This window comes from Scophthalmus maximus, chromosome 2 (genome assembly GCF_022379125.1).
Source record: "Scophthalmus maximus strain ysfricsl-2021 chromosome 2, ASM2237912v1, whole genome shotgun sequence".
Lineage (NCBI taxonomy): Eukaryota > Metazoa > Chordata > Actinopteri > Pleuronectiformes > Scophthalmidae > Scophthalmus > Scophthalmus maximus.
This window is the reverse complement of record NC_061516.1, coordinates 22,473,108-22,486,558: the sequence shown is the minus strand read 5'-3', so window position 1 is coordinate 22,486,558 and position 13,451 is coordinate 22,473,108. Positions and strand designations below refer to the sequence as shown.

Sequence of the window (13,451 nt, the reverse complement as noted above, 5' to 3'; positions counted from 1 at the left end):
TGCTGGGAGGCTTGTGAGTAATTCCCCAGGGCGTCTTATCATATAACCTATAATAACAGATCATAAATGAATCTGTGAAGTTAGTCGGGATCAGGGAGCCTTCACCTGTTATCAGTGACCAGTTTATCACATCACGTGAGTGGAGGAATGTGTGTTAGAGGGCAGGCTTTGCTCAAAATGATGTGGTATGTTGAGGACACCGTCAGTTTGTTTTCCTCAAAGTGCATTTCGGCCGACGCTCCCCCTCCAAAGATGTGCTCTGAAAACAGAGGAGCATCACAGCTGAACTGAACTCGGAGGCCGCCGGGCTCTGCGGTGAAGTCTGGTGATGGATCTGAGGTCGGTCCTTCTGGTCACTGGGGGCTCGGCGTGCTCCTTCAAACTGCTGAACACCCTTTTCAGATTCCTGCCAACGCCGGCGCCGGCACGCAAGAAAGCCTGGAAGTGGAGGAACATCAGCACCTCTTTGGCTCACAGCACGCTGACGGGAGCATGGGCTGTTTTATGGTGCGTAGAGACGCAGCAGCACGCGGTTGGACCCGTCGTTTATTCACGTGTCATAGTAAGATCTTCACTCTCCCATGTGGTCCGTCTTTGGCTTTGCAGTTTCTCCCTTCGACCTCAGATGGTGGCGGACCTGATCTCGTCTCACTCCGTCCTCTCCCACAGCCTCGTGGCTGTGTCGACAGGTGACACCCTTCAAATTACACAGTGAAAGTCACATGTCCACACTCCAATCAAGTGTATTCATGAGCATATTTGAGTTCACCAAAGCGCTGCAGAATAAAAGACATGAGGAGAAGTACAAGTAGCAAAAGTAAAATAGATAAAATAGCAATAATAAAAGGCTAACGCTTGAGATCAACTCTTCCCACTTTTACCAAATTAAGAAAATAAAAATAAAATTAAACTCTATACCATACACAGCAGCAATCTCAATAATTTCTTTACAGTCTGGATCTGAGGCGTTTGCAGTTATGAATTTAATATCATGCAACGATCTGTTCTTCAGCTAAATCCAGTGAAACTGACTTTCTTCCCCGTGTCCCTCTAAAAGTGATGAGAAACCAAGGAAAAGTTCACGCGTGACACTGTTGTGACCAATTGACCTTTATGCTCACATCCAACTCATGTGTTTTCTTCTCTAGGATATTTCATCCACGACTTCTTGGACTTGGCATCGAACCAGTCGGTCAAACAGTCCTGGGAGGTGCTCCTCCACCACCCGGTGGTAATAAACTTTACACCAAAAACGATGCATATAAAAACAGAAAAAATTCACAAGTACAGAACACAGCTGATCAACAATTATTTCAGTTCTAATATATCGACTGCATGATTCTGATATGATTGGAGATACTAGCCACACTTAGCATTAGTGTATGCTTTGTGTACGCAGCACTTGCAGTGTTGTATTGTGTCTGTACTTGCACTGCGTATCTTTACACTCTCTTCTGTATGTTGAAAAATTATGCAGTTTTTCTTTTGTGTTACTTTTGTTTCATATTTTTTTTATATGTCCCACATCGAGGCTCAGTGCTGTGCAGTGATAGAAAAAGCATAGAAGTATTTACATTTGATGCTTCTGTCTTCTTCTGCTCCACTGCATTTCAGTCACATCATAACATCTATGCAATGATAATAATAATAGCTCTGGGGCAGCACATTAGCTGCTTTGTTCTATGTTTACTTATAGCCGAGATGATAAGGAGCCTCAGGGTAGTTGCTGATTTAACAGGACAAGTAATAAAACCTTTACATAAAGCAAATTTGACCTCAATCACCTGCATTTGATCATAGTTCAATGACTATGTTCTTTACTCTGCAGGGTTTTCATAACGTTTCACAGCAGGTTATTGTACGATTATCAATAAATTATCGATCCAAAAAGACCCGCCTTTGCAGAACTATGGGTAACTAAAGGCAACCTGGAAACGTTGCGTATGCTTGTGCGAGTTTTGTTAAATTGAGGGCTTGAGTAAAGTTTTGCTGCATCTTTCTGCTCGTGTGTGTTCACCTTGGATTCTTCATGCTCCCACTCTTGTCTCAGGTGATCTCCTGCTTCGGTCTGGCTGTCACGAGCCGTCTCTACCTGGGCTTCGCTGTGGTGTCGCTGCTGGTCGAGATCAACTCCGTTTTCCTCCACATCAGACAGCTCCTCCTCCTGTCCGGACAGAGGAACAGGCCCGGTGGGGGGGTCACAGCCCCTCGCCCCACTGTGACCTACACGACGAACTGCTGGCTCAACCTGGGAACGTGGGTGCCTCAGTCTTTCTGTCCTCTGTACTTTGGTCAAATTGAGGTCCGTGTTTCAGGCCCTCAGGGGTCCGGAGCTGGTCGTCCACTAATCGCAGGGTTGTGACCTCAGCTGCTCCTGTCCACATGTGAAAGTGACTTTAAGCGAGATACTTGCATCCAAAGTTGCGCCAATAACAATCACACCAGCAACTTGCCACATCTCTTCTGTGGATTTAGTCTGTCTCTTCATGTGATCCCAGACTGACTCCTCCAACTGTTGGTTCGTCTCTTTTCTGAGAATACTTAACAATGACTCTGGACGCACGTTTGGGTTTGTTGTCAGACGCCTCCCTGGTGGCACCGTGTGATGAATGAGCTTCTGCACAGAACTGTATGTGTTGACCTGATGCACTAATTGCGTATTTGCACATGGTTTCAGCTGTGCAAACAGTTTCCTCAATCATTTTCTGTGCTTTTCTTTTTGTTATATACCGACAGGTTTTTGGTGTTTCGTGCGTGTACGCTGGGTTGGATGGGCCGCTGGCTGGCAGGTCAGACTGAACACATGCCTCGCCACGTCCTGATGATGGGACGAGTCGGCCTGAGTCTCATCTCCGTCATGAACGTGGTGCTGTTTTACAGACTGGTCAGAGCGGACATCCTCACCGACACGAACAACACCAAGGGCCGACACTAGAGGGAGGCAGCACTGTGTTTCACCTCATCGAGAAATGATGTGGCTGCACTTCGTAACGTATAAGAGCTTGTTGACATGTTTTTCTGTCTAACAGAAAGCAAAGGTTAAACAAAGGATAGCATATATCTGCGGGTGGGTTAGATTATTAGGATAAATGAGATACCAGATTTTGTTAAATAATGCAGTTATTCAAAGGGGAAAAAAAAGTATGATTAAAGTTTGGAAAACCTTTTTTTTATTTCGTTGACAGAAATGTCCTGTTAGTCGTCTTATGACCTCTTACATTTTTCTTACAAAACCCTGTGGTGGAATCTATTTTTCCATGTCTTTTTTGTTTTAACACTGACACCTGACGTTAAATAACATCCGGTCAATTCAATTTCATAACTTCACCTCACTTACCTCATGAACTAATAAGCTACTTGTCGAAAAGGCATTAACACATACTGTACGTTAGCATTTGTGTCAGAGTCTCCAGTGACAGTTTACTAAGTAACAACATTGTGAATGTCCAAAAATGTGCTGTATACATTATCAGAACAATTGTCTGTGAAGTCAAATGGTTGTTAATTTGTTCTTAATTTTAGAATGAAATTTTTAATTTTTTTTACTCACATTAAACCCGACTGATTAATATTAAACTCAATAAGTCTCCAACCACACATTTGTCATTGCAACAGAAAAGCATCTGAATGCAAATCTAAAATCCTGGTTACCTTTATTCATTTATTGGCTTCATTCATTTTAATCAACTTGAATGGTGGATATAATATAATGCTATATGGATATTTTGTTAATAAATTTAAATTTATAAGTGTGTATTGACATTACTGCCCTAAGATTAATCCCCAGCATATTCTTTCCTCTCTTCCCCCCAACTTCCAAACATGGAGACAGAAGATGCAAATCCAAACACACAATATTTATTGTTTTCTATATTCTTATTCTTATTTTCAATAGCGTAGATTTACTCCAGGGTGAACAAATAGTCTTTCTTTTAATGAAACTAAATAACATACCAACAAAAACAAAACAAAAGAAAATAAAGGATTCTTACCTTCTCCTCAAAACCGGAGAAAAGGTTCACAAAACAAAATGGCTACTCACCCCTACACTACCAGGACCGCTCTGTTCAAAAAGGTCTTTATATACAATATCTAACAACAATTCAGTCTGTTTACAACACAAAGTCTAACACAACCCACATCACGGTCTGTCTGGAGGTCAGGGAGAAAGCAGAGGGGACGTCTCCGTCAACAGGCCTTTTAGAGCCGACATGATCAGCTCCTGGCCAATCACCACCTCCAATCACCACCTGAAACATTACAGAAAGAGACACACAAACGGGAGCAGCACCTCCCTCTGGCCGGGAGGGTAAACAACGCATAGAAACATTCCAATACACATACAAATACACCCATGACCCCTGGTCCTCCTCACGGTCCCTCGCTACATCATGATCCTCTTCTGCGGGAACAGGTCTACCAGAGTGGCGCCTTTGCAGCTTGTGTTGGTTCGGACGTCTCCTGTGACGCGAGGCAGGTGAACCTTCTCTGTTCTGGACTCCCTCTCGTAGCAGGGACACAGCTTCAGATGCTCCGACATGGACGGCGCGTCCAGGAAGCACCAAGTGTCCACGGGAGAGAACAAGGTGCTGAACTGCCACACCTGCAGTCACAGGAAGAGACCGGCCACATGCGAAAATACTCAACTGCGGCACAAATATCTCAAAACTGATACATTAAAGTGCCCCGGTGCTGCAGATGAGAGCAGGATCTTGGCTTACCCTCTGCGTCACCCTCCACTTGGCTCCTCCGTGTGAGTGGGTCTTTCGCTCCCAGCGGAGGGTGACCATCCCTCGCTCCTGCAGCAGAGAGGAGCACACCTGCCTCATGAGCCGGGACACCAGCGCCAGCTGGGACAGGGACAGGCCGTCCAGGAAGGTGGCCACGTGGCACAGCACCTCGTAGGGCAGCGAGCTCAGAGACTCCTCCCCTCCTCTCCTCGTCTGACAGGGGAAGGAGCCCGCGGAGCTCCCGGACGGCCGGGAGGCGTCACCCAGGGAGACGGCGATGGCGGGATGCAGGCTGAAGCAGCCCAGACTCTCACTGAAAGCACAGTTGCATGTCTTTTATTTATGTCCACAGGGTATTATGATCACTTCCAGGACACAATTTTGTCCGGTGCTGGGACATGTTGGCCTATAAATTTCAACCTCAGGCGAACAGCTTGTTGACACTCGTTCGGTTCTCCCCTCCTTTCACTCCCAAGAGCTCTGTCGTGAAAACTAAGTTTAATTCACTGCACTTTCTGATATTACCAAAAAAAAAAAAAAAAGAAAAGCTGCATTGGTACCAGGTGATGATAAAAACAAACATTTAAGATTGATCTCACTTGTAGGTGACGCTGGCTTCATGTGTGGAGGGCTGAAACCTCCTCTGGCTGTAGGTGCAGCCCAGGTACGCCAGGGGGCATCTCTGCTCAAACCAACCATTCACACCCATCTGGATGTCACTGTGGATGTTCCTGCATGCAATGAAACATGATTCATCTTTTTATAAACAGAAGAAACAACAACACAATCATTTTATATTAAACCAGTGTTGTCATGTGTACTTTCTCGGAAGGTCCAATCTCAAAGCCTAACCCTGACGCTGAATAAGTTAAATCAAAATGTCATTGATTTTACTTTTATCAACACTGGGGCTCTAATGGAATTTGTTTCCTCCCAAAGTTTACCCTACTTATAATGTCTGCCATATTCCCTGCGCTGAAAGGTGTGCCCGCAGAGGAAGGTGAAGGCAGAGCTGGCCTTGTGGTGTCGGCTGGTGACGCCCTCCACCTGCAGCTGGAGGTGCAGCTCCGGCGGCTTCCCGGCAGTCAGATCCGCCAGCGACGCGTTTCTCCGGAAGGGAGCGGACAGGAAGTTGTACGTCTGCGTGCCTTCGTCTTGTAACAGGCCGTCTGCGCACGCGCTCTCTGCAATGAGGTGACCCCTCTGCTCCTTCTCCAGGGAGCACAGCAGAGAGGCCTGAGGAGCGGATCAGATTCACCACGTGAAAGATATTCTGAACATTTGTGGTCACTTCCGCAATTATTAAGGGTGAAAGTCAAATAATCTTCTGTGATGAGTGAATATTGAAAGTGTTTCGACACACAGAATCCGAGGTCCATTTGGGAACAAGGACAAGAGATGGAGTTCACAGTGTAAGGATTATGTTTCCTGTCAGGCAAGAGCCTCAGAGAAAATGTTATTCTCTATTAAATTTAGATTATATATAATATGATGTCCCAGGTGCGGAAGTGGCACTCTTCAAACAATTTGTTTTCTCAAACTCAAACAGTCCAAAGATATTCTCTGTCACTATATACAGACTTTTTCTAAGATAATTCCTTTAGCTGATGCATGTGTTATAAGTGATACATGTTGATTAATATTCTGCAGAATCACAAATTGACAGCATTGCCTTTTCCCAGCACTGCTTTCAAAAGACTGTGAAACTGTGAATCTACTTGCTACTTCTGTAGCAAGTAGATGATTGAAGAGAAATTTGACCTTGAAGTTGTTGCTGAAAGTGAAAGTGAAGAGACTTTTTCATCTCTCTGTTTGGGTTTTATTTTCATTTTTAGCCTCAGCACACAGCTGTTTTTAAAGAGATTTTGAAAATTTCAACAACAAAAACAAAAAATGTGGAGCGTTTAGCAGCTAAAGGGACAAATATTTTCCGCAGGAGTGGGTGGAGACTAAAAACTAAAAGTAGAGTGAATATTGGACTCACAATTACCCGGTGGCCAGACACAAGACATGCTGTAGGTTTGCTCAGTGTCTGCTGGGAGCTTATGGGCAACAAGCTTTGGATTTATATGTTTATATGTAAGAGGAGGTTCGCAACTTTTTTTCCATCTGACCAAAGACTATAGTGAAGTGAGTTGCGCTGCGCTTCGCTTCACTCCTCTCTCTCACCTGAATCTCCTCCCACACTGGCATCTCCTCCAGCGTCAGCCCCAGGTCGCTGGTGTCCACAGCTTGACTCTCTTTCTTGTAGAAACCAGGGTTGCGGATGCGGCCCTGCTTGGCTGAGAAGCTGGTTGGGACTTTGAACGTGCGCACAGTGATAATCTTCATTGGCTCCAAAAATTCGTACGTAAATTTCCCCCTCCCCGGTGCGCCGGTGGAAGCGGATGTGGAGTGAGCCGTGCACGCCCTGCTCACCTGTGTGCAGGTGTTTGATGCTGCTGCTGCACCCCAACAGGTATCTGCTGTATCTTCTTCCTCCGTCAGAGTGCCCAGACCTTTTGCTTTCCCTTTGGCCAGGCCCCGGCCTCTGCCCCCCACAGATGCCTCCCCGGCTTCCCTACAGCCGCCCATCTCCTTACTGAACATGCTCTCCCAGGCATTGTAGTTCTCCAACAGATTAGAATCCGCTACTGGGGCCCTGGCCAGAGCCTCTCTCTCCTCCTGAGACAGCACCTGATCATACTCAACATCAACTTCAACTTCATCCTCATCCTCCTCTTCTTGAAACAGATGGATGTTGAAAGGCTCCCAGGTGCGAGCACCTGCTTCCTTAGCTGCTGCCTCCTTCTCCAAGGCAGCCCTCTTCTGCCTCTCCTTCCTCCTCTCCGCCTCCTCCCTCCTTTCTTCTTCTTTCTCCTCCTCCTCTACACTCTGGATGAGCTCGGGGAACAGTTTCTTCATCTTCATGGAGTGAAACAGCCGGTCCTGGTCTTTCAGGGCCATGGCCAGGTCCAGACACCTCTTTTTCTCTGAGCAGGTTCTCATGCAGCTGTATCATGGGATAAGAATGAGCATCATTGGCCGGCCAGCGGTTCCACTCCATGGAGCAGCACACCACGCTGGCCGGACACACCTGGAGGTGAGCCGCCTGCGAGGAGCGGGGCAGCTGGACGGGGCAGCCGAACCCGGCGTTGAGGCAAGGCACCCTCACGGCGGGGCAGAGCAGCAGGTGATCCTCCTCCTTGCACAGGTGGAAGAGAGCTCCGCAGTGCAGGCGGCAGGGGATGACTGCGCAGCACACGGAGGCCTCCACCCGAGCCCTGCAGCGCCGGCTGTAGCAGGAGTCACAGTGGACGTGCTGTCGCACCTCGGAGGCGCGAGATCGATGACTCTGATTGGATTCAAATGGAAAACAGGGTTATGTTGCATGATTGGGCTTTAACCTCACACTTGACCCACAGATGGGTTACCAATAATGCAGCCACACTTATTTTAAACCATCAGGATTTCATTTTAACTTCTGCAGCAGATCACAATGTCTCTAAAGATACCACATACAGTATTTAGTTTGTCCATAAACACACATACTCACATTTCAAACCATAAAAACAGGGTTCTGGGTATGACTAATTTACCTCAAAGAAAGAGAACGTACCGTATGTGATGTTTCATCTTAACGCTGTTTAAGACAAACTACATTTGAGGTTACAGTTGCAAAACAAAGCCCTACCATCCTTCAGATCCTCCTGTTCCCGTTTATTTTTATCTGTAGATGTCTGTCCTGCAAACAGAGAGGGAACTATGAACCTCACAGTACAATAAGCTTGTGAAAAAACAAATGTCAACACAAAATGGCAGCAGAGTCCTGTTGGCGTAAGAGTCAACGGGAGCAATGAATTACAGACTTTGGCCTACCGCTGTAAGAGTTGCTCTCCGTCTTGTGCTTTACAGACCAAGTATGTGTGTGTGTGTGTGTGTGTGTGTGTGTGTGTGTGTGTGTGTGTGTTATAAATAGAGCTGAGTAGAGACGGAGTAATGTTACACGGTTGGTCAGAAACTTGGTTTGGGTTACCAGTTCACTCAGCCAACAGGAAATCTCTCTCACTTGTTTTCCACCCATGCATACTGCCGTGCCGCTGGTTAATTGATTTCAACCTGTGCAGAGTAAAATGAGTCTGATTTCATTTTCCAACACTGTCTTGTAGTGGAAATTTTAGAATCATCAAAACGCTTGTTTGTGTGTGTTTTATTAGTCATTCCAACATATATTTAATCTGTATTGGAAACAGGAGTTTATATATATATATATATATATATATATATATATATATATATATATATATATATATATATACATTAATTCAGCCCCAGACGGACAAGCTCTGAAGTATTTGCTGCAGTTTGGTGGCTGTGACTTGAATCCCCCGAGAGGAGCGGAGTGAAGAAACTGAGGGGGGGGGGAGTTATTTCTCCTGCTGAACCTGCTTGGAGCTCCTTGGCTAATTTTAACCTGCCAGTTGCAAGAGCACAGTGACTGAAAGTAATGCTATAAAACCAAAGAGAGGAAACAACACGTCTGCAGTGGAACCTTGGTAAGGCAGAAGTTTGAGTCCATTGTGAAAGAATTGAATCACTTTGATAATTTCAATATGTTTTTCTTACTTGTGAGCAGAAGTTGAATATATCAGTTTGTTTTTGTGTTCATTCAAATTTTTATACAGTTTACCATTTACGTTGAATGAGCCTCAGCTCTTTTTGTTATGTGTCAGTTAGACAATGTTTGCATGCCAACACACGACGGTGAACATGGTTAAAGTTAGCATTTAGCTCACAGTTCTGCTGTGTAGGCCCACAGAGCTGCGAGCATGGCTGTAGACAATAAGGGTCAATAGTGAAAACTGTTGAAAATCACTGATCTGATTCACAAAAATTTGAATCTTTATGTCCATGTTCTGTGTTTTTCCTTGCAGGATTACTAAACGTCTGATTCAAAGTCCTGTAGATATGGTGAGCACTGATAACCATTTCAATTTTCCTCTGATCAATGTTAAAACATTATACCGCCTTGATGTACCCTGGTTAAAATGCTCTCTTTCCATCCTGCATACCTCCATCTTTCTCCTTCACTAAATCTCTCATCTTCTCCGTCTCGTCCAATCAGAGTCATCGATCTCGCGCCTCCAAGGTGCGACAGCACGTCCACTGTGACTCCTGCTACAGCCGGCGCTGCAGGGCTCGGGTGGAGGCCTCCGTGTGCTGCGCAGTCATCCCCTGCCGCCTGCACTGCGGAGCTCTCTTCCACCTGTGCAAGGAGGAGGATCACCTGCTGCTCTGCCCCACCGTGAGGGTGCCTTGCCTCAACGCCGGGTTCGGCTGCCCCGTCCAGCTGCCCCGCTCCTCGCAGGCGGCTCACCTCCGGGTGTGTCCGGCCAGCGTGCTGTGCTGCACCATGGACTGGCTCCGCTGGCCGACAGACGACACAAACCCACACAGCAACATCGCTCTGCAGGAGAATGTGCTGAAGGAAAATGAGGAGGGGCAGGGGGAGGCTCTGGATTTTGCCATGGCCCTGGTCGATCAGTCAGACCTCTATGGGCGCCTGAAGATGAGGCCCCTCTATCCAGAGCTGGTAGAGGACGAAGAGGAGGAGGAAGTAAAGGAGGAGAAGAAAGAGGAGACGGCAACGGGAGGGTTCGCCAATGGTGTCACAAACAATGATGCCAATGAAGGTGAATGATTAGTCAAAAAGATAACAACAACAAAAAATAACAAAATAATCAGCTAAGTTTCTGAGGATTCAATCAAGTGTGATCAATATGTGACACTGGTTTATTTGTAATGAGTAATAAGCTGTTTTCTTTTCTTTTCTCTTATCTCTCTACTATGGACTCCCATACGTCTCCACACATCCATCTCAGCAGGAAACAGCTCCTGCGTGAATAATGTGGAAGAGACAGAGCAGAACCGCGGCGGGCCAGTCCTCGGCAAAGAGAAACTCAACCTGTTGGAGATGATGTTCAGCATGGAGAGAGGTGCCTGCGCCGTCGCTCAGGCAAACCTGGACAATCCCAAACAAAACGCAGTGCCCGGTGAAATGGCCCAGGACAAAGACACAGACAAGGATGGGGAAAGCTGCCTTCCACCGGACACAAGTAGGTCGGGGCATGCCCCGTGGCAGGAGGGGGTTTTGGAGCGCCTGAGGCAGGATCTCACCCCGCAGGAGTACAACATGTATGTGGTGCATCACGGGCGCATGCTGCTCAACTTCGGACAAATCGCGGCCTGCACGCCGAGGGAGAAAGACTTTGTCTACGGCAGCCTGGAGCCTATTCCTGTCCAGACTTTACGCTCTTTTAAGGTGAAGCTACATGTTGTTGTTTTTTTGTTACCCAAGCAGCCTTCAAAACAGGAACAAGACAGTTTATTTTATTGTACAGACAAATGCAGCCACTTTTGTGCTAAGTTGGCCAATTCAGCTTTGAGATATAAACCTCAACACAATACGCTGCAGACAACGTGACCTAATAGCAATTCACCGTTATCTCCGAACGTAATATCATCTCATTTATTCCTCCCTACCAGGTCCCTGACAGCTATCACTACAGGCAGCGGGTCAATCTGTACGACACGACCGCGAGGGCCCAGAGTGAGCCTCGCGGCGTGGACACGTCTGACCTCGGGGTCAGCGAAGAGGCCTGGTTCAGTGACGAAGCCGCAGCCACACTGCTGGGATACGCCGAGGAGGAGGTCATGGGTCACAAGGTCGGTCAAGTATTGACAAAAAAAAAATACATAAACTGCACATGTGACCAGATGAGGAGGACAAAAGGCCTTTTTTCATCCTCTCTCAGCACAATTTCAGTTTGGCTCTTTCAGCAAAGTGGTCATCTGTCTTTTGTTCTCATGCACATGTATATATATATATATATATATATATATATATATATGTATATGTATATATTTTAGTTTTTTACAAGCAATGATTTCTAATATGTCATAATCATACCCTTATGATTGATATTTCACGTTTAACCATAACATTTTTATCATCTATTATAAACATAAACTATTGTTAATAACTATAAATAATATTTTGAATTTGAATAGGGAAAATATTTTTCACTTAAAATGTAAATATGAATGCAGATCTTTTCTGCATTGTTTATTCTGTGAAAAAAGGTTTTCACATCTGCAAAAAAATATATTATAACTGTCAATGCATATAAAAACATGTGTATGGTCCTTTAATCTTAATTGGTTTCATTGCAGATCAGCGTGTCAAAGGGAGCCGACGGGCTCTACGTCGACGTGGGAACGCAGACGCACTCGTTCCGCTCGGCTCCGTTCAAAAGGAAGACGACCCTGGCCGAGGTGATGGTGGACCGACCACAGAGGCTGCAGCTGCAGCTGCAGGCGGAGAGCGTGAACAGCAGACACAGCAGAGCCAGCTGCGTCTTCACCTTCCTCTGTGGTCACACCTTCCACCGCAGAGAGTTCGCCACACATTTCAGGTGGGAACGTGATTCCTGCTGACATCCTGACTCCTCACACGTGTCTCTCTTTCAGCAGTCAATCTCTGTTTTCTCCAAGGACCAACAATGAAGAGGATGCGACCAATTGGAGATGTTGACTGGTAGGATCAGTTATGTAAAGGTCATATAAAAGTTCTCCTATCTCCTTTCCAGGAACATCCACAGCGACATCCAGACATGTCTGAGTGGCTGGTTTGAGCAGAGATGCCCCCTATCGTATCTGGGATGTACCTACAGCCAGAGGAGGTTTCAGCCCTCCACCCATAAGGCCACCGTCACCTACAAGTGAGCGCAACTCGCATTTCACATTAATCGGCCCAGATTCTAATATATGAGTCTGCCAAAACTGGTGTTGCTCTTGCTCTTGAATGAAATCACCATTTATTAATTTTTTTTGCCACTACAGTCAGCAGCTGAGGACTTTCAACTTGCGTCCGACCGTGGTAGCCTCACTGGGTGACGCCTCCCAGCCTCAGAAGGAGAGAGGAGGTCGGACAGGAGGAGGGGAGGACTCTCTGAGCTCGCTGCCCTACGAGGTGCTGTGTCACATGGCCACTTTCCTGGACGGCCTGTCCCTGTCCCAGCTGGCGCTGGTGTCCCGGCTCATGAGGCAGGTGTGCTCCTCTCTGCTGCAGGAGAGAGGGATGGTCACCCTCCGCTGGGAGAGAAAGACCTACTCACATGGAGGAGCCAAGTGGAGGGCCAAACCTGTGAGATATGAACACTACATCCTCCAACCCATCCACTATTTACTGTGATCCATGTTTCCCTTTTCTTGCCTCCTGATCCTCCCTCTCTTTCTCCACAGGTATGGGAGTTCAGTCGCCTCTTCTCCTCAGTGGATTCGTGGCATATGTCTGACATCCCTCCTATATCTGCTCACCTGAAGGTCTGTCCGTACTATGAGACCTCTGTGCACAGAGAGCCTGTTCCCTTGCCCAGCATGAGTGACAAGCAGAGCTGCAGCCAAGAGAGAATGAGTCTCGTCAACCTTTTCACAGGAAACAGATGAAAAAAAAACAATTGTATCCTACCTGCCATGTTGTGTATTATTTAATGAGATGTTTGGACGAGTGTAAATATGATTTGCTACAACCAATATATCAAGAAGCTCTGCAAATGAAATCTGCCTGGACTAGTGCAGCTTTTCTTTTTTGATGCTCAGTATTTCTCAGTATATATGTGCAGTTTTAATGTATTTACTGCTACATTTTAGACAGATAAATTGTCAGATAATCAAATAATT

General features: G+C 46.3%; 2 protein-coding genes and 1 pseudogene across 4 annotated transcripts; 2 read left to right on the top strand and 1 right to left on the bottom strand.

The window, feature by feature from the left end:
• The first annotated feature begins 153 nt into the window (after nt 1–153).
• Nucleotides 154–3,760, top strand: LOC118301500 (TLC domain-containing protein 2). 2 transcript variants are annotated; one of them, XM_035627079.2, is made up of 5 exons: nt 154–507; nt 607–689; nt 1,149–1,210; nt 2,051–2,256; nt 2,737–3,760. In XM_035627079.2, exons 1-5 carry the CDS (start codon nt 329–331, stop codon nt 2,933–2,935), a joined length of 729 nt encoding a protein of 242 aa, XP_035482972.1. In that variant the 5' UTR covers nt 154–328; the 3' UTR covers nt 2,936–3,760. The 2 variants fall into 2 exon arrangements, with proteins under 2 accessions (XP_035482972.1, XP_035482971.2); XM_035627078.2 differs by having other exon boundaries at nt 157–507; nt 1,149–1,231.
• Nucleotides 3,761–3,790: 30 nt separating this feature from the next.
• On the bottom strand, nt 3,791–8,630 carry LOC118301498 (annotated as a pseudogene).
• Nucleotides 8,631–9,168: 538 nt separating this feature from the next.
• Nucleotides 9,169–13,238, top strand: LOC118301499 (F-box only protein 40-like). Of its 2 annotated transcripts, none has more exons than XM_035627077.2 (9): nt 9,169–9,265; nt 9,644–9,680; nt 9,835–10,402; nt 10,595–11,031; nt 11,256–11,435; nt 11,943–12,184; nt 12,359–12,490; nt 12,612–12,915; nt 13,014–13,238. In XM_035627077.2, the coding sequence occupies exons 2-9, from the start codon at nt 9,678–9,680 to the stop codon at nt 13,215–13,217; spliced, it is 2,070 nt and encodes a 689-aa protein (XP_035482970.2). In that variant the 5' UTR covers nt 9,169–9,265; nt 9,644–9,677; the 3' UTR covers nt 13,218–13,238. The 2 variants fall into 2 exon arrangements, with proteins under 2 accessions (XP_035482970.2, XP_035482969.2); XM_035627076.2 differs by having other exon boundaries at nt 10,592–11,031.
• Nucleotides 13,239–13,451: the final 213 nt, after the last annotated feature.